The sequence below is a fragment of the Rhopalosiphum maidis genome, chromosome 2 (genome assembly GCF_003676215.2).
Source record: "Rhopalosiphum maidis isolate BTI-1 chromosome 2, ASM367621v3, whole genome shotgun sequence".
Lineage (NCBI taxonomy): Eukaryota > Metazoa > Arthropoda > Insecta > Hemiptera > Aphididae > Rhopalosiphum > Rhopalosiphum maidis.
Genome location: NC_040878.1, coordinates 25,498,900 through 25,522,987, shown reverse-complemented (window position 1 = coordinate 25,522,987; position 24,088 = coordinate 25,498,900). Strand labels below are relative to the sequence as shown.

Here is a 24,088-nt window from a genome sequence, read left to right as displayed (position 1 = left end):
TAATTAGTTAAACGTTTTTATTATTAAATTCAAAATGTGTCACATACTATTACAATCCTTAAAATCGATTTACAAAGATAGTGATATTTACATGTTATTGAGTATTTTCATTAATGGTTAAAATTGTATAACATAATTTAATTTTCATAATAAATCAAATGTATTACTACTATAGAGTGAAAAAATTATACCTCAAATTTACAATATAATATACACATACATATATTTTAATTATATAAAGTATTTAAATTTGTAAAATTTTAATCCTTACATTTTTTTACTTTCTTGATTTTTAATCAAGTAAGTATGGTAATTGAAATGAAAAAAGTCTGAATTTTAAAAGAATTTATGTTAAATAGGAAAATGATAAAAATGTAACTCAGTTTTAATGAAAAGGTGTATAATTAAGCTAGCTTTAACATAAAATATTAATAAGAGAGATCCGATATCACACCCAAGCCGGTTAAACGATTTGAATCTACAAAAACGTCGGTGTGAACACAGTCCCAAAATTTCTATTTTTAACTTTTCTCCAAAACTATTATAGCAAAAAATCTGGTTAAAGCTGTAAAATTATTATGAATTGTGTACAAGTATAAGTTTTAATATAGCCAATATAGATACAGGTATTTTAGTACGATTTAATAGAATATAAAGATTATACACTAATATGGAAGTACATAGGCGTGCGCAGATCTGAATTTCGGGAGGTGTCTACAATTTTTCGGGCCCTTTTCTCAACTCAGGCCCTCTTTTAACAATACATGTATAGATTTTGATAAATTATAATGCTCGAATAAACACTACTTACATTATATCACATATTAATCAGCGGTATTACTAGTACCAAATTGTATATTTCATTAGATAGTTGGATCTAAAATCTATTTTCAAGATAATTGCAATATTTATTTATTATTTTTACTTTTGTAGTCAATAAAGCTAGCTGTTATAATCATAATAAGTTTTACCATGCAAATTTAAAATATTTTACGTTGTATTATTTTTTTTATCCCGAAATACTATGGGACCTAAATTTTAGGGCCTCAATTATATGCCGGGGGGTGCCCAGGCACACCCGGAACCCCCGTTTGCACGCCTATGTGGAAGTATATAATCACAATACAAAACTAAATAAAAATTGATGCAATATTATTTTCAAATTCATATTTTTTATTGTATACTCTATATTGTTATATTTCCAATTGCTTTTCTTCGTTGTTAAAATCTTTTTCTGAACAAGAAATGTAAATACTTAGTTTAAGTTTTACCATTTATGCAATGCATATTTAATTAAAATTCGTTTAGTATGTGACCATCGTTTAGAATAAAAAGAATACCACAAAAATATTACCTTAGGTTACTTAAAATGTTTTATCGGATTTTCGTTGTAATCATTAATGAATGTATTAACTACCTATTATATGGACGTGTTTTTTTTATATATAACTGTTATCATCGATTTATTAGTATCTTATAAATAAAGATGATAAGTATAGTCATTTTTGTTATCTGTTTCAAAGAACGTGGACGAATAAAAAACAATACATTTTTGCTTTTTGGCTATAAAAATATAAATTTCTTTCCTATAATATTGTCTTACATTCATGAGCTCTTTGTAATAAATTAATTTCGATAATAATACATAATATATAATATCACTAATAATTAAAAATTAGTAGGTACAGTTATGTAAAATATTCAGTAATTAATTACTATTAATTTTCAATGATTTTAGATTTTATAAATGGCCTGCACTTTGCTTGTATTATTATTATTATTTATTAATTATTTAAGTCAATATTTAATTTTAGTTATTTGAATTTTTACGATATATCACTGTCGCGTCACATTACCTACATTCATTGCTGAACTACATGCAATAAGTATTTGATCTGTGTCTTAAGACAATATCATACTTATCTAATATTTGTTATCTTTGTCGTTTTAGTAGTTTTTTGTATAGCTCAAACGGAACATAAACCAAAAACTACCTCAAGGTGGATGGTATATCTACAACATTTTAAACTTTACCACTTATAAAAAAATATGTGTGACTTTCTACTCAAATTCTTTTTAATTATTTAAAAATAAACTTATGAGAAATACTGTATTATCAAACATAATATATAAATATTGAAAAGTTTATTAAAAATTATAAATTCGCAATTTCATTTGATTTTGACAAAATTTTGTATACCTTTTAACTTGGATACAATAATTTATCTTTTTCATCATTTTGAAAACATAAGTACAGCAGATGATTAAAAATTGAATACATAGATAGGTGACATCATAAATGTTTTCAAATAATTAACTTATTTTGCAATAGGTATTCATAATTTTTAATTATAAGTAATAACTAATAAGACAAGTTTAATTTGTTGAACTATATATAACTATATAATCCTAAAGTCTCACAATTTAAGTTACGGGCTAAACTATACACTACGTTATCTGCAGTTTCAAATTAGAAACCTAATTTACTAACTATATTTATTTGTACAAGATTAAATTAATAAAAACTATCCAAGTAAAGTTGTGAAAATAATATATTTTTTAACCCTATAGGTAACTAAAAATAAAATAAATTGTTCATCCAGGTAAAAGGAAATTTTTAACAGTATCTCATGTACAAATATTAGTATAATTTCAATTTAATTTACCAGAAAGTCTTAGTATCTATTACAATATTAGTCATACATTTTATCTTATTTAATTGAATGTTATTTAATCTTTACTTGATTATGCTTAAAATAAAATCAAAATAATATGTCTTAAATTGTAAATGATTTACATTCTAAACGAATAATCTGTAGCATAATTATATGTAATATTATGCTCAGAATGTATTTGAGGTGGGCGATGGGAAAATTTCACCTTATAAGTTACATTTAAATACTAAAATCAATTGTCAGTGAATCTCTTAAAAATAGTACACTCAATTATAGGGGAGGAGGGGTAATTTGGAAGTCTACCAAATTTCAAAGTTATATTGATTATGGTGTTACAAAATAATAATGTGTATTCAGTAGACTTGTATTTGAAATAAATACTTTGCCCCTTCTCACTCTACTCAAATATACCTTTAATTATTATCTTCCTTTTAAAATGTAATTAAAAATAAATAAACATTTTTCAATAAAAATTTTCACGATTTATTTACTTGATTACGATTTACAAATGGTTTTAAATATTGAAAACAATAAGTTTTTAGGTACATTTTCTATCAATCTGGAAATATTGGTTTGGTAAAACACCGGGTGGTAAGGCGTACACTTTTGGAATTTCAAACTGTGATTCACAATAGTCTTGTGGTGATTTTCTACCATCGATCGAGTTGAGATATGATTTCGATGGATGCGTGGTAAAAAATATTTTTGGTGATTCGGGAGCGGATAATACTGTTTGGGCGGATGGAGGACTAGTGTTCTGTCCTTCATTTATCACGATTGGGCCAGGGGTACCGTAAGGCATGATTAAAGGTGGCGGTGCTGGGTATGGTCGGGGGATGGACACGACGATAGATGGCGGAGGTCCAGTCGGTACGATGATCGGCGGGGGTCTGGGCGATTTGTTTGGTAAATTTATATACATTGGACCTAGAGCCGGGCCGGGAACTATGACTTGTGGCGCCGGTGGTGGCAAGGGTGGTAGTTGAGTGAAAACAGTGTTCGGCTGCACGGAATCAGGTGGTGGCAGTAGACCGGAAGAAGACAAAGTTTTCAACAAAGGAAACAGCACATCACGCGGTACAGATGAAATTGATGTAGGAGTGGATGAAGAGACGGCGGCGAGCAAGACGAGAATAGAGATTGGTGACAATTCATTTAGCACCGAAGGTGACGAGACAGCACTTAACAGGGCTACGAGCGTAGGAGGTGGCAACGTTTTGAAAAGCTCGGGCGTTGCTGACAGCGTGTTAACAACTGACACGAGCGCTGAAGGAGGTAGAGCGTTCAATGTGGATGATGAACACAAAGTGGTCAACAGGGGGGCTAATGGCGAGGGTAAAACTGGAGGCTGATTCACATTTGCGACGCTGTCTTGTAGATCTGAGCCAGCTTGTGAACAAGGAACCGAGGAAATCCCATCGGAAACCTAATTAAAAAAAAGATACAAATCATTGTCAATATTTAATTTAAACTTTAATTTCTAATTCAAGAAAAAATTGTATGGTAATCGATTGACGTATAAGATATTTGTTATCAATGTTCGATAATTATACAGTATTTACAAAAATATTATTTATACAATAGGGCAATAGGCTTAAATATTAAAAACAATTTATTGTTTACGTTTTGATCGCTTAAAATGTCACAGTTATATTATTACCTTAAGATCCAAGAGGCACACAATCAAGCAGCCAACTAAAGTCGACCACTTCATTCCAAGACTTGACTGGATATCGAGTTTAATCTTAATGCACTCGTAATATTATTCACACTTCTTTATATATGTCATTTGGAATTCATTGAATATAATGATGAGATGATAAATGAAAACGATTTCGCGAATGTAGGTCCGTTGTACGTGATGCAATGGTAAACGAGTGTGACGATATATCAATGACTTAAAAATGGGCGACTGACCAAATCTATGGATAAGATAGAAATAATATTGTTTTATAAAATTGTGTATCAATCTTGTTTTATGTTATTGTTAAAAATTAATTTGATTCTTGTAGATACGAAAATGCATTAAGTCGACTTTTGTAATAATAAATCTAGAAAAACAACAAAAGCAAATTTCAAACAGATTATATTTAAAAAATAATAATAAATGATTCGTTGTGGCACTCATACAATTTCAAGGATTTATACAACTAGCTACTTATGTGACGTATTTATTCTTATATATATATATATATACAATATTATTTACTAGTCGTAGTTCTATCTTTGTCAAAAAATATATTTTTGTATAATTATGTTATACTTTTTTATGTATGGCTGACAATATTTTGCTGGACAGATTTTAATATAATATATATATATTAACATAATATAATCACATCCATATACTATAAACTGCTTTTATAATACAGCCATACATTTCACTAGACAGCACTAAGATTTCGATGTTAAAACAAAAGAAGAGACTACATGGATACATATTAAAATTATTTTTATAAAACTTTGGACTATTTTTAAAATTATATCCAAACATTTTATGCATCTAAATGGCATGTATTTTTCAAGAAAATGTCTTCAGTTATAATTTAACTGTGCAAAACGATGTATGCTCGATTTTATAATCATTATTTGATTACGAAGTATATTTATTCTATTTAATTAAATTCTTTTAATTTTCAATGCAACAATTTTATCATATAAGTAACCACTTTTAAAAAAAATATAAAGCATTAAATAAAGTTAAAAACTATAAATCGTAGAAAATATAATTTGCATCTATAAATATAAATATAAAATAGGTTCTTAACAAACAAAACTTAAAAAAAAAAATAATAAAATTTGTCTTCTGAAAAAAAATTATAATAATCAATTTAAAACACTTATGGCACGGGGTAATATTTTAAAATTGTTTAGGTATAGTTATTAAGTTTTTAATAGTAATCAAAAATCAAAATATTTTTTAGGTAAATAATTAACAAAATAAATTAATCATAATATGTTTTTTGTTACTTAGGTAATAGTCTTGAATCAATATATTAAATGTAATTCTTTTGGCGTTGTACCCTGGCGATATTTATGTTTTTTTTTTTTTTTTTTTTAATTTAATTAATTGTTCTGACGATAAATTTCAACATAATTTAATTAACTAATATAGGTACACATAAGCTTATAAAAACTTTTATAATGAGGAAAATCGATAAAATTAAAAATTTCTTAAGGTTTATCAAATCTCTTAAGTTTAAATTTATCATCAATATTTTTATTTTTACCTTTGAAATTTATTGTTATATATAATTTATATTATTGTTATATACTCCTATTTTTAAGTCATAACAATGCTATTTCCCGTTACTAATAAACTTGTCTCTGTACTGTATGTTTATAAGAACAGTGATGTAGTTCCTATTGCTGTTTTGAACAATTTATTGTTTTGTGTTACTTTATACATTCAAAACATGTCTACAACAGTATACCTACTATACTCCAAAACGATTTTGATTATTTTTTAATATCTCAACGGTCAATGACGCTGTGTAAATAAGTTGCAATACTGCATAAGTCTTTTAAATAACAATTCATACGTAATCAAATTAAAACCAAATAATAGTATCTAATATGTATTACTTATTTCCTAAATTATATGTGGCGCATTCACGTTCATTAAAATCGATGATATTACTGTATTACTGTATTTTACTATATTATGTATTACTTAATTGAATTCAAAATCTCTAATATAATAATTTGGCTACATAATATATTATTATAAGTATATCGTGTATGCATTTGTATTGTATACACAATGTTTATAAAATGTTTACAAATTAAATTCTTACAAGATTTTTTTCTTCGATTTGTAATGTTCTTAACACATACAAGTAAATAAATTACCTATTCATTTAATGCTTATTACACGATGGCAGTCGACGATCATACTATTATATTGTAATATAACTAAATATTATATTAAGTAATAAATACCTTTGTATCGTAATATGACAATAATTTTAGTAAGCGTCATATTTTAAATGTGACTTAATTTAAAATGTATTTTTATAATGTAGTTTGCGAATTTTTGTTTCATTAAAAAAAAAAAAAAACAGAATCATTATATAACTAGAGGTAAATAGTTTTTTCAATAAAATTAATAATTATAGAGTTCTTAATTTTTATCTTACAACTTTGTAGAAAATATCGAATAATATTTCAATATTTGTATGTTTATATGTTACTGAAAAATCGGGCAAACTTCAGAACTGCCAAGGTAACACACGAACTACCTACAAACCTTATTGGAAAAAATGTCATATTTCGGCTTTTGCCCATGTAAACCAAGTTGTAATCAACTTTATTTGAGCAAAATCATATAGTGACTTTTAATGTACATACGATTTTATTACGATTATTAATAACCACACCATCTTAATTTATCGGTGTTATCGTATTTTATCAACTCGTTATAACATTATATAGGTACAACAACTCTCATATGAAGCAGTGTATGGAAAAAAGTTGGTGTTGGATTAAAAATGTAATTTGTATGCAATAATGTAATACCTAAACAAAATTAATAACGAAAATGATTTACTACAATTTATAGGAAATTAAAAAACAAATTAAATAAAGGTTTTTAAATGAAAATGGAAAAAAAAATTAGAAAACCAATCTGAAAAAAAAAATACAAAATTTTAAAAGAGCACGGGAAAAAGCTTTGATGAATTAGTGGTGCGAATAAAAAAAAATTAAATCAATGAGTGAAAATCAATTGCTATCTCTAACAGTCAAAAAACAGCAAAAATTTCAGGGCCTTGTGTTGATAGAGGGAATTTTATGCAAATAACGTATTAGGTGTTATATTGTGTATTATCGACGATGGATTTTATAAAATAAGAAATAAAAATGGAATTTTATCAAAAACCAGATATTCAGCGTAAGGAACAATTTATTAATTCAATAACGAAGACGTTAGCATTTTACACTAAATTTGACGTCTACTGTATAGCAAAGCTTACTTGACGGCTTTGTAAATAAATTAAAAATTATAAATACTTTCAATGTCATAGAACTGATGATGGTTTAATGACCAATGTCTTATGAGTTACGATGAACGATATCATCAATATTTTCACGCGTTTACAAAATAATATTATTAAATATTGTGTATATTAATATCGGTATGTTTAATTGGTTTACAACATTCTAATCTGTAATTATATCTAATTTAATATTATAAAATAATAATAATACATATTATATTTATATAATAAATAAAATGTGCAATAAAACATAATCTATTGAGCTAATAAAAAATATGCACATACCTATTTAAGTATAATTAAGTATCGGCTAAATGTATTTGTTAATACTGTTATTAATATTATATTATAATCTTGATAGTTAAAATTGGTGTGACGTTTATTATAACAATGTGGTCATGTATGTTGATAAGAGTTTAGTAAGTCTCTTCAGTAGGAAGGAGGTTCTTCTACGGCTGGTGATAGTGTTTCCGGTGCAGCCGGTTCTTCTACGGGTACAGGCGGTGTCAGTAATGAAGGTGGAAAGTTGAAATCTAGTTTAGAAAAAGGGAATGGTAACATGGGAGATAAAATTGGGGGCGGAAAGCTGTTGATGAGCGGTGGCAAAGGAAATGAAAACGGAAAGTTAAGATTTTTGCAAGAATCCGGAAATCGACCGAAAAATGGGTTTTCCGGTAACGACGATTGTGGTTCTTTGGTATCTGAACAGTCATCTATGGCCTTATTAACAAAAAAATTAAAAAAAAATAATTTTGTGAGGTGTAATGGTTTTTTTTTCTACATTATATATATATATATATATATTTACATACTATTCCTTACCATGGCCGAACAAATCACCGCCAAAACTGCGACGGCTCTTACTGTCGTCATTTTGTGTCTAGTGGACCGTTAAAACGACGGCGAATATTGCGTGTAAATCATTTATCCAGTAAGGCTTTTATACTTATAATATAAGGTTTTGTTATCCACATCAGCACGTTTCCTGTAACTGATTAGAGCAGTACTATCAGCTAGTTAAAAATTTTGTTTGTTTGTAAACTATAGATTATTCATTGATAAGATAAAATTAATATACTCTATGCAGATAATAGCAAATTGCATATTTATATTAATAATTTATTGATAAATCTATTTATCCTCCTAAATATGGAACAAATATAAGAATAATTAAGCTTTTACTTAGTAATAAAATTTGAGATATTACTATAAAAACAATTGAACGATGTTTCCGACAATAAGAATAGATGACAGAAAAAAATGTGTGTCAGTTTTTCGAAAAAGATTTTTGTATGCAATCAAATAATTGAATAACACACCCACATGTGTTGTTTCAGTTTTACATACATATAACATGGTAAATTTGTGTTCAGTGAAACCCGTTATGTGTTTTCAGTATTAATATCAAAATGAATTTACCTATTATCAAAGTAAAAAAGTTAGATCATTAATAATAATATAGTGTCGTAATAGTAATATTGTACATACTCATAAATTGCTTAAAAATTGAAATATCGAAGCATGTATCTTAACAGGACGCTACTGCAGGTCATAATCTCTGTCTTACAAACGGATAATGTAGCAAATTTGTATTCGCCTGTTTCAATTTGTACTGTTTACTTAAATATTTGAATATAATGACCTATTATCAAACCTAAAAGTAAAAATGTTATCTGTGTTGAATCTTTAGATTATTACAATATTTTAGATTGTAAGCAAGTTAGTATGTAAAATATTAATATTTAAAAAACGTATGACTCACTTAAAATATAAAATGTCGTATAAAACCAAAGATAGAACACATATAATGCTTTTACCTTTAAGTTTCATAATAGGTCAATTGACAGTAATATTAAAGCTAACAACACAAAACTGAAACTGTTGAACCTAAATATTTGATGTGCAATAAGATGAGATAAAACATGTGGATATGATGTTCTCTTAATGTAATTATATTTTTAATTCCTCATTCAGTAGTTTTCGAGAATATCACGAATTTATTATTTAGTCTTTGCAATATAATAATAATAATGATGACTATTCCCCTCCCTATCACAAACATATCATAAAAAGTTAGTTTTAAAATATTAAAATATAATCTGATATCATATCAAAATTATAAAGTGTTAATTTCAATTTATTTAATGCTTATAGACCTATAAAATGTTGCTACTAACTTATTTATTAGTATAATTTTAATTTCTAGAAAAAATATAAAATAAAGGTAATAACTTATTCAGAGAAATATTCAATTACAACGTTAAATCCAAAAGTATATCTGTAATTAAATTACAGTATTACATTTTATTCTCGAATTTCTACTTACACGGTTATTAATAAAATAATAAATGTATGATAATTATATAATGATTTTAAAACGTTGCAATCAATTGGATAATGACTAGTCATGCTTTTTTAACTAACAATAATATACGGTCTTATACGGATTCTATCGACCATATCAATTCATAAACATTGGCAATCAGTTTAAAGGAACGTGGAAGTAAGACAAACACAAAAATTTTAAAGTATATAAGAGCCGATACTAATGTTTAATGAGAATTATTAATAGTATTTGTCATCTACTAATATCATAAATTATGAATAGTTTTGGTTTTATAGCCGCTTTGGCGGTGGTTTGTTTGGCTAAGGTAAGCAATTAGATTTTTATTATAGATATAAGCATATTTTATTCAACAAGAAAATAATAACTCCTTTTTTTAATCAAAATAAGGTCGAATCAACACCTTGTGGTGGATGTCCATTGCCATGCTACGCACCACCAATACCTTCTCCATGTCTTCCAGCCCCGATTCTACCACCCCCATGTCTTCCAACCCCACCTCTTCCACCATGCATACCTTCTCCACCAATTAGTCCAGCGGCTCTAGCCTCTTTATTAGCCACTCTTAAAGCAGCGGCACCTTTTTCACCCCTTGCCACACTCCCTGTTCCACCGCCTGCCCTACCAGCCTATGGACCCGTCCCGACTGTAGCTACAACCCTGACGGTCCCCGCACCTGCACCTCAGGTCATAGCTCCAGGACCAGCACCAGGGCCATTGATAGTCCAATTGCCGTCAGTAGCCGGAAAGGTAGCGCCAATCGTCGTTCCCGCCGGTCCAGCCGCTAATCTGCTCGTCAAACTGACTCAATGTCCAGCTCCCGCACCCATCATACTTCCTGGAGCGGCACCCGGGCCTATCGTCATCAACGACGGAAACGTAATCAAGGAACAGTCCATCACGCGTGCACCAGCTCCAGATCCAAACAAAATATTCTTCGCGTTACCACCGCCTTTACCGACTCCACCTGTCGTGTTGCCACCCGCGCCATTGCCAAAAGTGTTCTTCAATCCCGGTCTGTATGTCCAAAAACCTGATATCGTTTACCAAACTCCAGTCGGTCTACCTCAATTGTTTTTGATTCCGTCGCCGTACCCATGCCCAGCACCGTGCTACCCACCACCCGGTCCATGCAACCTACCTCCAGTCCTTGCTAAGGTTCCATGTGTTTGTTAGTTTGACAATAACATCACTGCTCAATTAATATTGTTAACATCTTACACCGGAAAATATGTTATTTGTTACATGCAATTAATTTATCCTATTAAATGCCAAAATTTATATGTACTTACCTAGAATATAAATCACTCATCATTACTTATTAAATTGGTTTTATTTTATTTACATCACAACATTATAGATAGTAAATATAATAACTGTATTTACATTTGAGATGTTAACTATTATATTATTATGTCTATTTTAAAATAATATTTATTAACGTGGCGCTTTAAAATATATAAATATATTCACATTAATTCATATTTAACCTATCTATTTATAATTCCCTATCTTCTGTGAACCTATATTATGGATACTACGATAAAATAATAAATGTATTTAATATATTGTAGTCTATTAAAAATAATATAGATCGTGAAAGAAATGGCATATTATACGATTGGCTAATCAGCGAATTAAAAAATATTTGGAAATGACCATACGCTTCACGAAGTCATTTTTTATAAAATTTGAAATAATATATGAAAAGTAACTATATGTATTTTTAAACGTTAAACCTAAAGCTACACTTGAACTAAACCAGTTTATGGTTTAAAATTAAAGTACTATTTTTAATAACCATCTTTGATCAAAACAATTCATTTATTGATCGACTTTTAGATTTTAAACCATTTAGATAGTAATCATATTACTAACTATTTAGATCATGTTATATAAATTTACACGCATAATATCGATGTGAGTCCGAAAATACTCTATATACTAAATATAGGTTTTTTAATTTCAATGTTTAAAAGTAAGACAGATAAAGTAACCTTTAGGAATAGTAACCTACATTTAGAAATCACAGATTTACGATGGTATATCGAAATACTTGCACTTCAAGCCGATTGATTGTTTGTTGCCACACATTTTATGTTTTTAATATTTTACTACTTCGACCAGATATGTTTTACAGCATAGGTGTGCTAAGATTAAATATTATGCCATAATATTATGTATTCTCTTGAGTATAAAACTTTTTTTTTAACATAAAATGAAAAACTTCATAAACTATGTTGCTTTGTAGTTTTCAAATCAATACGACTTATTAGAATTATACATACTTATATAAGTGCAATTAAATAAAATATTTATAAGAAAATTTATAATTATATTATTGAATAATTTAATTGATAGAGCACCTATTCTAGGTACTTATGTATGTGATGAAAAACATTTTGTATTCTCATCATCAAAAAATGTTTGTATTTAGCCTTTTGGACCATACTAAAAATTTAATTTTAAGTGACCTATTAACTATCATTGTACTTTTTTATATATATATTTTTAATATGTACATCAGGAAAATTATTTTTAATATAAATGTGTAATTTAACTTTAAGTAATATAATGCCTAATAATCCCTAATAAAGTGCCTAATAATTATTGGTTTTCATAAAATAAAAAACTTTATTGTTTATTACAACAAAACAAACTAATATTATAATTTAAAATATAATGTTTTAAATACTCTGTCAGAAGATCTTCTTCCGGATAAAATAAAATAAACGATTAAATTTATAACTAAGACCAATTCAATCAATATTTTGTGATTTTTAACTTGTACGTACCATTAACATAATTTCAGATATAATTTGAACCTGTATAAAGTTGTTGCAGCCAACGGTCATAGACACCGTGAGGCTTATTTATTATTAATAAAAAAAAATATGAATAAAATCATTTACTAGCTTTGTCTTCTTAATTTAGTTTTTCTCCGTGGCAGATCATAATTTAAAGATTTAAAGATCTTCAATTTAGTTTATATTCAATTTTTTTACGATAAACTGGAATATATAAGAGAGATTTTCATTTACTTATTGTGCTCAATTAACAGTATTAACACATACCTTGTTTGATTTTAAGGACATCGTATCAAAAACCTTTCTATTATAAACATTAAACACATACTTTCATACATATTATATTTACAATATGTAGATATATACTATATTAACGTGTATAATTAATGTCATAAGTATTAATTACGAAATGTGTGATATTTAGATTAAATCTGATATAAGTCAGAACTTCAGAAGTATGCAGAAAAAGGTAATTGGTAAGTCGACAGCACGTCCGTAGGATGGTGTGTTAGGGAAAAAGCATATCCCTATTACATATGTAGTTTCTTTACAGGCGAGAGATGAGTTACTAGAAATTTATCTTGAGGCGATCTGATTCGACATCTGATATGAGTTTTATTTATAAAATAAGAGAAGAAAGTTTGATTGATGTTGGAATGCACAGATCTAAATGGATAGTGTCATCAGTATAATATAATATACCAAAGAGCTGCTGTTATTCATCGTAAATATAATACCGACTTTTTAATACCGAAAGAGGCCCAGAGTTGTACACCACCTACCTATAGTATCAAAACAAAAAAAAAACTCAGAAGAAGAATAATGTAAATTATGTGGTTTTTTTTTTTAAGAGTGTTTGTAACGAAATAATAAAGGTCTAAATAATGTTAACTTGACGCTTCAGATATTGAAATAATTCTGTAGATATTTTTTATAAAAAGAAGACCTAACTAATGACCACGTTAAGATTTGAGTTTTGGTCTCTCAAACATAGAACAATCGAAATGGCGTTGGATTTCATTGGCTTCGATCCAGCTCGAGCTCGGTTTTCAATAAATAAACATGATTAATGTGTTACATAATTTAAACCATTATCGATTATAACTAGTCTCGACTCGGCTGTGTAATGATATGGTATTTGCGATTTGCGGTTGATATAGCGGTTTTAATTCGTCGTTATTTTATAGTTTCAAAATGTTTTTTAAATTACTATGAGATGCGAAAAATATCACAAAAATCACTGGACATTAATTGCTGGCATTATTTTATCATTTGTATGTTTATTGTGGTGTTATTAGTATTCATTAAGTGTTTATAAATTTAAATAAAAAAAATATCTATAAATACCGTTCGAGTACTATATTTTTAATATTATGTTAAAAAGTCGGTTTTTGCGTTTGTGTAATATTAGTACACGAGTAAGAACGACGTATGCTATTGCTATAGTACGCTTACATGTGCATAAGTTATAAATTCATAATACCTACTCATAAAATTAATTACGTAATGTCTAGATTTCACGCTCGAAAAACTGACTCGTTCGAATTATTAAAAAATCAAATGTGTCGGTAGCATTAACAAAATATAGGATTTATGACCAAGTTTTTTCTAAAAACTAAGAACTAGACAAGTAACTATAGTGATAAATAATATTATTATTACTTAAAATATTTATTATTTAAAATAAAAAACAAACGCAATGTATCGTTATGCTGCAGATAATATAAACTGCCAAGTGCCTATGAGTACTGTGTTTAAGTACCAACTATAGCTACTATAGTACTACTACTACTACTACTACTACTACTACTACTTATACTCTGTTTCTATGCTAATATTATAAAATCCTTCTAAAACATACATATATCCAATATCCCAATACAGATGCAATTTTTACAATATTCTATCGAACGTTTATTTGTTTATTATTTCGAAATTTTAAAATGTTTGTCAACTACATTCACTACAGCGAGAGGCCACGTAAATTATTCAACTAAAATAATATACCAACCATACATGTGTTGTTGCTTACCGATAAATTATACAATTTTCTCTGATTTTACCATAATATTATCGAAGAAAAGATGATTAAACTCGCGATAAAAATCACTGCTATACACATTTCTCATGGCTAAATCAACAATTTTACACCATTATCGGACAATAAGCGCCATTATCGTTTTAGATTCACAGACTGCTCGACTTTTTATTTATAAGTACATGTCAAATCTCGGACCCGGACATTCATGTATGAATGGTCCAACGATTGCCTACAATAAAAATGAAGCGATTAACGGCAATCACATGCGTCGTAATATTACTGTTGAAATTAAAGGTGAGTGATGATCTTATTATTAGAATCGATTTAATGTTTTAAATAAAACTTAATGACCTTTTATCTTTTTTAAATTTATAATACGAGCCCCGACAACTGTAATATATTCATCTAAGATAGATACTACCCATTAAACCAAGCCAATTATTGGGTTTCTATTACACAATAATATTATTAATTATTAGTATTTAAGATTTTTTAACTCGTAGACGGTGATAAATTTACATTATTATTATTTTGGGCGATATAAACGTGACAATGATTTGTTATTTTTAGGCGCTCCGTAATCCGAGGTGTATACATGATAAATTTATCGTATAAACCTATATTTATATTTTGTTTTATTAATACATATATAGTTAAACTAATGTTTTTCATTACCTAATAGTTGTCATTTTACAATTTCTTTTTCATTGATTTTACTGACTTGTGTATAATATAATCTCTGCCTATATCCATAATAAAATACTTCGTTTCAATCTTTAATCGTCTTGATGTCCCAATACCATAAATTACACTTTTTAAATTTTATTTTAAGCCATAGTATCGCCCGATAACTACAGTAGACGCCGCTTATTAGACTCAAAATCGTCTGGAACAGTCCATAGACGTATCAAAATACACACAAAAAAAAAAACGGTTATAAGACTCAAATTTCGTAAAATAAATAGTAGAAAATTAACTTTTTTGGTTATAATTTAGAAATAAATTGATATTGAAAAATTAAATAATATTCATGTTAATTATTTCTAGTTTCTGTTGGTACCTTATAACGTATAATAATTTTTATCGCAGATAAAAGTTCACATTTACCGCAACGATTAATCGTTATAATATTTTCGGAATATTAGAACAAAATAAAAAACAAACAAAAATTACAAATTTTTTTCAAAATAAATAATAATACATTATAATACATACACCCTTTATAATTTTTTATTAATGTATAATTTTTATAATATTTTTGTATCTAATATTTACCTATTATAATTTTAGTTTTTTTATCAGGATTATAAAATGTATCCAATAATAAATATGTAATATATGTTAAAGTATTAAAATTGAAGCAAAATATGTAGTAAAATAAAATTTATAAATATGTAATAATAATAATAATAATTTTTTTTTCCATTTCGCCTATAAGATTCATTCGGTTATAAGACTCACTTTGCGCTGGTCCCAAAGTGAGTCTCATAAGTGGCGTTTACTGTAATTGTATTAAAGCTTCTATTTTTAAAAATTGTATTTATAATCAATACTATTTTTTTAACAGTGATCGTACAGCATTATGGATTTAGGGATTGTTCATTTATCCGGATCGTTTTACCCATTGTCATTTTTGATAATAATTATATCATGAATGGAACTAGTACACGTGATCGAGTGTGACGTGTGGTTTTACAAACTTAATTTCCGGCTTTGATGTGTTTACAGTATAGTATATAGCGCATCTATTACCTATCTTACTGTCCCATATATTATAATATATACCATTTACCAGTGCGTTTTATTAATATTATATATAACAAATGAGGATCCAGTCGTATAAAACAATCACACTGTTGAATAAGCTAACAATTTCAATTTACACATTCGTATGATCATTTAAATTAAATTAACGAAAAATAATGAGTATCGATAATTTTTTTTAAATATTATATATATATTATGTTTATAAACATATATTATATCATGATGTGTGCTAAATACACGAAGTAAATGTTATCCAAAAATATCACAAATTAAATTAAAATACTGTCATGTGTTATGCATTTAATCTTATAAAACAACGTAAAATAGTATAATATTTTACTAAAATAAAATTAAAATTTCCCTTCATATAGATTGGTTTTCTTAACCAATAGTTTTAATCGGTAGACTAGACAGAATATTCAAACACATTTGTGTTTTTAATATATACATAGCTGTAATATTACATCAATAATACTGTCGAAATTCCACAATAATGTAGTACAACTGATTTGTAATGAATTAATGAGCGTGAATACAAAAAATGTATTTTATAGATGTTTGAATTTTAATCGAACCCGTGACTAGTGAATGTCACTAAATTATATTCGATTGTCATCTCCGTATATTATATTATGTATGAAATAGTAATTTTGCCAATCAATACTCGGTAAGTCAGAAACTACGTATCTAGAAATTTTTTCAAAAGAAATATTTTTTTTTCATTTTTGGTAGCTTCTCAGTATTGTTTTCATGAAACAGCGTATGAGGATATTATATTACATTAAAACGCTAAGACCGGGATCATTTCGGCAGAGAGTTGAACGCCTCTCGAGTTATATCAGTACTGTGGGCATTGGTCAATATTAAAGTTAATTTTGATATTCTGTTAATAAACTAATACTGACCTAGAGCCTAAAGTATCGGTTTGATGGTAGTATATCATAGTTACATTTTCTATGATGTTAAAAATTCGTTGCGCATTAACATGCTATAATTAATTTTACTGATGATAAGTAAAATATTGGTATGAACATTATATTTAGTTATGTTAATTTAGTAATATATATTTTAATGCTTATTATTTAGAGAAAATAAAAACTATTACAAGGAAATAGACGTAGGCAAATAAATGTATAATGACTTATTTGTCCTTCGTGATGGAGAACTTCACGTTTTCACGAATACTAAATTTCGAAGAATATTATTTATATATAAATATATTATATAGTCAGGTAGCATTTTTGTTTAGATAGGTGGCAATAAATTATTGTATGCCAAAGACCTAAGTCATCCAAGGTCATTAAAAATAATGTAAAATTCAACGATGTTTCTGTGTTAAGTATAAATTGAAAATTATTTAATATTACTTTTCGATTTTAAATTTATTTAAATTTCTATTTTAAATTATTAAAAAATGAATCTTGTATTGTTTTTCTTTTTACTTTGTATACATTTTTCGGCTATTTTATTTTTTTTAAACTAATAATTTTTTATTTATAGGTACTGTAATAATAATTATTTAAGCAAATTTCTATGAGGCCACGCACTATTCAATATTTATTTTATTTTTACGCTGTGGTCAAATCTAAAACAGAATTTACATACCTATGTTTCTACCTATTATGTCATTGTTTTTTTTTCTAATACAAATAATAAAATATTATTTTCATTAGCTCTGAACAGTAATTGACAACTGTCATAACTCATAATAAATTAATAATGTTCGAGATAATAATGATGACGCAGACTGCGTCGCCGATAATCGATGGGTAGAATGGGTATATATTTTAAGCTGTCATTATTATACGTTTATTTTAAAATTCAAACTTTAACGAATGGAAAATCGTAATTGCCGCTCAATATATAGTGCTGAATATAATAAATTATATAATATTGTTTTCACGTCAATATCATTTAATTTCAATATTTGTAGCTATAATAAACCTATAGATAGTATACAAAACATTATCTAAGAATATTTTTTTTCGTGTTATTATGGACACATATGTAATTGAATACATAATCATTATAGCTTTTACAATTTTAAATTTAATTTAATTATCTAATAACTTTGCATATAAAATATCTATAGTTTAAGTCTAAATTACTATAAAAGTATGTAATCGTTCATTCGTGGTTATAATCTTTCATTTCTATACGACATTCTAACTGCAGGTAAAATCTAATCTCCCTCACTTTTACACCTTAATGTATTTTCTGAGTCCTATCACGCTCCCTTGTCCGACTGCCCCATCAAAGAATCCTTGTTTTTAAAATATATGAATCGATTCCATAATATCCAACTAATTCAAACCATAGACAAAGCATACCCGACTTTTTTGCTTTAATTCACGGTATTTCTGAATAATACCTGCGCAGTATAATTGACTTGTGTATTTCGAAATCATCTACATATTGTATTTTGAACGTGATAAATTATATTTATTAATTACACGTTTGGTTTCCTTAAACACTATGCAGTGTTTATATTGTACAAGTAAGATACAATTCGTGTTTAACAGTTTAAGTGTACTGCATACATTACTGCGTTCATTCAAATAAATAAAAAATAAATAAACGTTAATTTCTTATAATATTTAACGATAATACGTGGTTTGTTTTAGGGTTTCGACTGTACACACAACGTGACTACGACGTTGATGTTACCGCCTACCAAATATGCGTCGACTTCTTCCAATTATTCGTACGGCGGCCTCTCCTCGTCGGAACTGGCCATGTTGTGCTGCACGGACCTGGTGCTGCCCGCGCCCGTAAACGCTATACTGTTGCTGGTAAACGCTCTGCCGACGTCACGGTTTCTGCTGTCCTTTCTGCCGCCCCAGACGGTTTGCAACATTTTGGACGAACTGGCTTGGCGGCCGTCGCTGTTAAACTCCATCGAACCGCCGAACGTGGTGTGTCTGGTCGACACGCTGTGCGCGTCACCGTCTCTGCTGAAAGTCACGCCCGACCGTACCGTCTGCGAGCTGATAACCGCAATATTTCTGTGCCCGAGAATCGTAGACGCTCTGCCGCCGTCCACGGTCGTCTATCTCTTGGCCAAGATCGCGCCGACCGTGTTGTGTAAACTATCGCCCGCCGTAAAAGCGTCACTGATCCGTTGCGTGTTATCGCCGAAAGCATTTGGCGCGCTCAAACCGGCGGAAATATCAGCCGTCGCCGACTCATTCGCGTCGGCCGAATGCTCGTTGACCGGATTGGCGAATCCCGCCGATCTGGTCGAACTCCTGAAAACTATAGCACTGTCGTCGGCACTAGGAAACCGTACCATATCCGTCTCGCAAACGGCCGCTTTACTGTGCCGGTTGTCCAAAACGGTTCCTGCCCTGCTCGGCTGCGTCCCGCCGAATGTCGTCGACGCTTTGCTAGGCCCCTTCACCACGCCCGGCCATCGAATACCAGCCGCGGTCCTCGCCGACTTGGTTTCCGTCTTGACTTGTCCACCGTTTTCACTGAGCTCGTTGAACCCCGCGACGGTCACTACGCTGCTGACCGCGCTGTCGCAAGCCGACGTGCTGTGCACCGTCCCGTCCGCCGTGCTAGTCCAGCTGTTGACCGATCTGTCGTCGGCCGTTCTGATGGACGCTGTCACCGCGGAAGCGATCATCGGCCTGCTCTACGGCGTTACATGCGCATCACCCCATCTGATCAGCGATATACCTACGTGCGTCCGATCCGCGTATGTGACGCGATTGACCTCGCCCGAGGTGACTGGTACGCTTTCGATGGAGAACAGCGTCAAGTTGATCGGTGTACTATGCAAAACCAAATTATTTTTGGCCGAACTACCAGCGAGTTCCGTGGATGTGACCGTAACTTTCATGATATCCAACGAGACGCTCTTGTGCGCTACGTCGCCAACGGACATTGTCGATTTCATTCATTCCGTAGCCACCTCGAGCGTGTTGCTAGAGATTCCACCTGACAATATCAGAAAACTGTTGTCGCTGCTCAATTCTACGTCCTCGTTGAAGGCATTGGACTCGATCCACTTTTCAAAACTGCTATCGAGTATCGCGTGTTGCCCGCAACTCGCGTCCGCGTTACCAGGCACTCAGATCGTAAACATACTCACCACTCTGATTTCGGTTCCCGGTGCGTTACAAGCAACGTCCAACTCGGTTTACGTAAACATACTGACGCAAATATTTACGACGCCCGACTGCTTGTCCGGAATCCCATTAGCGCTGTTTTTGGACTTGTTGAATCAAATCGAAAACCAAACTTCAGACGTGTTCTGCGCGATCCCACCGTGCGCGATAGCCGCATTCGCCGATTTCCTCGGAACGGATGCTGCAGCGTTAGCTTCACTGCCACCGGTCGAATTGACGGCTTTGGTGAGCTTGCTGTCCAAAGTCCGTTGCTTATTGGCTCAGCTGTCCGTAAAAACGTTGAGCGCCTTGTTCGAAGCGATCGCCGAGTCGTCGTTCGCAATACCTCTGGAAGAGAAAATCAAACTAATAATCGCCATACAGTCACTATCGCCGTCTGTGTTCTGTTCACTACCACCCAAGTCTATCGGTGAGATAGCCAAATTATTAGGTTCGTTCGACGCGCTAGGCAGCCTGAGCACAGAGTGTCTGGCTAAATTGTTAATCGTCATCTCGACGTGTCCACGTCTTCTGTGCGTCTTGGATCATGCGACGATACGAGTTCTGTTAGAGTTTCTGTCGACGTCGAAAGGCACACTAAGTGCGCTGGAACCGAAAATCATCGATGACCTGACGATTTCGTTATTAGCTAATGAACAGCTTCTAACATCCGTTCCGGTGGGATGTTTCGTGCAGTTTTTGCTAGCATTGCGCACAGTCGTGCCGGCCGCTTCGTACTCGATACCGACCACCACGGCGGTGGCGCTGTTGACATCGCTGACGTCTCCGGACATAGTGATGGACGGACTGACCTCAACAGACGCGGAGGACCTGGTGGACTTGTTGAATGCTTACCATGAACTACTCGCCGGGTTGCCGCCGGTGGTGTTTGTCAACCTATTAACGGCGATAACGAATCGGTTCGCCGCCATGCCGTGCGAGAAAATCGTCTACCTGTTGGCGTCAGCGAACTCGGCGTCACCGTGTCTCTTGTGTGCGGTACCGGAAGCTATACTAACCGATCTGCTGGACACGATCGGCGTACAGTCTGTGCTCTGTTGCCTCCCGCCCGAGTGCCTAGCTGCGTTTATCGCCACCCTATCCTCATCGCAGTGCCTGTTAGACGCTGCACCGGCCGCCACGCTCGACTCTTTGTTGGGCCTACTGTCATCGGTGCCCGCGCTAATAGCCACGGCCGTGCCGCCCGACACGCTCGCCGACCTCTGTACGAACCTGGCTCTGACGCCATCCGCACTGAAACGAATCGACGTGTCCATCATCATTTCGCTGCTGTCCGCGGCCGAACCTGAGTCGGTTCGCAACATACCCGCTATGGTCCTATACACTCTGCTGGCCGCGCTGTCTAACGCGAAAACCGTATACGAGCTTCGACCAACCGTGGTCGCTTCGTTACTGCGCATCGCCGCCATCGCACCACGTGTCCTCGACGCATTGGCGGGTGACATACTCAACACGATCGTGATTAAGGCGTCGTCATCACTACACCTGCTCCATAATCTGCCACCGGGTCTATTGCTGTCTTTCTTGGAGGCGATTACGTCTTCGCGGTTCGCGATAGAAACACTCCAACCGATCAACGTAGCTCACCTGTTAATTTCGATCGCTGAGGCTCAACCACGTGTCCTACTCGACTTACCTTCGGCCACAGTCTCGGCCCTGCTACTGGGAGTTTTCGGTTCGCAGCAGGCGTTCGCCTCGCTTCCGCCACCCACGCTCAACAGTCTCCTGGACGTGCTCATCGCGTTTCCCAACCTATTCGCCAATCTCCCGCTGTCCGTTTTGGAGGACCTGCTCCAGTTTTTCGCATCGTCCCCCGCTATCCTCGGTTCCATTATTTCGTGCACGCTGCTCAAGTTCCTGGCCGTTCTGTCCTCGATGCCTACACTTCTCCAGGCCCTACTACCTGGCACCCTCATCGCATTCATAGAGGCACTGTGTACCGTGTCACCAAAGTTCCTGTGCGCCATACCGGCCTCAATCGTCACAGCCCTGTTCGGCGCCATCACTACCGAGCCCGCACTAGCCACGCTCACGCCTTCGACGGTTGCCTTACTGATATCGGTGTTCGACAAGACACCCTGCCTAATACTCACCCTGCCCGCGACACTACTGACGGCGTTCATCGCATTCTTAACGGCCAACCAACGCCTATTGAGCGACACACCTAAAACCACGCTGCTTACCTTCATCCAAAACGTCCAATCTCCCGAATCCATTCCCCGAGTTCAAGTCGTCCCAATCGGACTCGGTCTGCCGTGCGTCGCTACTGATCGTTTCGACAATCTCACCGCCATCAACAATAACTATCATTCGGTGCCGATTCCGAACGGAAAAACACATGCGTACGACAAAGGTGCAGACACGGTGACGGTGTACAATTTCTCATCAGACGATTACCAAACCCTCGCGGATGAAAACAATTCTGAAAATTCTAAGACCGATTCAAACGTAAAAATAATTCATCCGGAAAATGCAACAGGAACAACTACAGTATATGTTTTTCCTAAAAAACAATCGATCCCCAACAAAACATAAATAAATTCAACCAAATAAAATACTACATGATACGTATCTTATGACAATATTGTTGTAAAAGTGGGCAGTTTATTATAAAAACATAAATATAATTATCAATGTGTGAAGTGTGATATTATAAAATATCCACCTACTCATTTTATAGCTAACTAATTTCTAATTAGAAATATTTTAAAAATAGTTTACACTTATATTTTAGCCTACAACAATATAGCTATAGCTGTAATACTAATTATTAATATTATGTAATTATTTTTTTTATTCTTATTATTTATTTATAAATCTTAAAATAAGTAAAATTAACGATATAGTAAAATATTATTATAGTTGAATTTATTTTACATTAAACCATTAATTATTTACTACTTTTTTATTGTGCATGATATACATTTATATGATTCTATGTGATTTATTTTCTACACTTTAGATGTAACAACAAATTAACAATGAAATACAAATAATAATAAGTATATTGAATAATAGTCAAACACTGTTATTAAAACATAATATAATTAGTTGTTTAACATATTTAAAGGTAGTAATATTTTAAAACAGTTTAATAGTTTACTTGTATCAATACAAATATAGAACTTAACAACATAAAAAACTAAATTAATATAAACCATTACTTTTTAAATTATTCTTAATATAAAAATGCATACATTTTGTGAATCATTTTAAATGAATAATTTCTTGAAAATATAACGATTTCCATATATTGTTAGGTTTAGTTACTAATAATTTGATAGTATATAATGTTATGTATATTATGGCTTATAGAATATATAA

The 24,088-nt window shown here is 31.6% G+C and overlaps 4 protein-coding genes across 4 annotated transcripts; 2 read left to right on the top strand and 2 right to left on the bottom strand.

The window, feature by feature from the left end:
• Nucleotides 1–3,213: 3,213 nt before the first annotated feature.
• LOC113552402 (leucine-rich repeat extensin-like protein 1) lies at nt 3,214–7,057 on the bottom strand. Its single transcript, XM_026955288.1, has 3 exons — nt 7,037–7,057; nt 4,336–4,419; nt 3,214–4,101 (listed from the first exon to the last, which is right to left on the bottom strand). Exons 1-3 carry the CDS (start codon nt 7,055–7,057, stop codon nt 3,214–3,216), a joined length of 993 nt encoding a protein of 330 aa, XP_026811089.1.
• Nucleotides 7,058–8,101: 1,044 nt separating this feature from the next.
• On the bottom strand, nt 8,102–8,545 carry LOC113552401 (pollen-specific leucine-rich repeat extensin-like protein 2). The gene is made up of 2 exons (XM_026955287.1): nt 8,495–8,545; nt 8,102–8,392 (listed from the first exon to the last, which is right to left on the bottom strand). The coding sequence occupies exons 1-2, from the start codon at nt 8,543–8,545 to the stop codon at nt 8,102–8,104; spliced, it is 342 nt and encodes a 113-aa protein (XP_026811088.1).
• A 1,727-nt stretch (nt 8,546–10,272) lies between these two features.
• On the top strand, nt 10,273–11,192 carry LOC113554716 (vegetative cell wall protein gp1-like). Its single transcript, XM_026958679.1, has 2 exons — nt 10,273–10,323; nt 10,407–11,192. Exons 1-2 carry the CDS (start codon nt 10,273–10,275, stop codon nt 11,190–11,192), a joined length of 837 nt encoding a protein of 278 aa, XP_026814480.1.
• A 3,885-nt stretch (nt 11,193–15,077) lies between these two features.
• On the top strand, nt 15,078–23,299 carry LOC113552400. Its single transcript, XM_026955286.1, has 2 exons — nt 15,078–15,158; nt 19,256–23,299. The coding sequence occupies exons 1-2, from the start codon at nt 15,078–15,080 to the stop codon at nt 23,297–23,299; spliced, it is 4,125 nt and encodes a 1,374-aa protein (XP_026811087.1).
• Nucleotides 23,300–24,088: the final 789 nt, after the last annotated feature.

Bases quoted from the DNA above. Each gene is read 5' to 3' on its own strand.
- LOC113552400 (XM_026955286.1), top strand. From the start codon at position 15,078: ATGGTCCAACGATTGCCTACAATAAAAATGAAGCGATTAACGGCAATC. The intron at 15,159-19,255 runs GTGAGTGATGAT...GGTTTGTTTTAG, and splicing joins TATTACTGTTGAAATTAAAG to GGTTTCGACTGTACACACAA.
- LOC113554716 (XM_026958679.1), top strand. From the start codon at position 10,273: ATGAATAGTTTTGGTTTTATAGCCGCTTTGGCGGTGGTTTGTTTGGCT. The intron at 10,324-10,406 runs GTAAGCAATTAG...AATCAAAATAAG, and splicing joins CGGTGGTTTGTTTGGCTAAG to GTCGAATCAACACCTTGTGG.
- LOC113552402 (XM_026955288.1), bottom strand. From the start codon at position 7,057: ATGGTGTGGTTATTAATAATC. The intron at 4,420-7,036 runs GTAATAAAATCG...GAGTGCATTAAG, and splicing joins TGGTGTGGTTATTAATAATC to ATTAAACTCGATATCCAGTC. The intron at 4,102-4,335 runs GTAATAATATAA...TTTTTTAATTAG, and splicing joins TGTGCCTCTTGGATCTTAAG to GTTTCCGATGGGATTTCCTC.
- LOC113552401 (XM_026955287.1), bottom strand. From the start codon at position 8,545: ATGACGACAGTAAGAGCCGTCGCAGTTTTGGCGGTGATTTGTTCGGCC. The intron at 8,393-8,494 runs GTAAGGAATAGT...TTTGTTAATAAG, and splicing joins CGGTGATTTGTTCGGCCATG to GCCATAGATGACTGTTCAGA.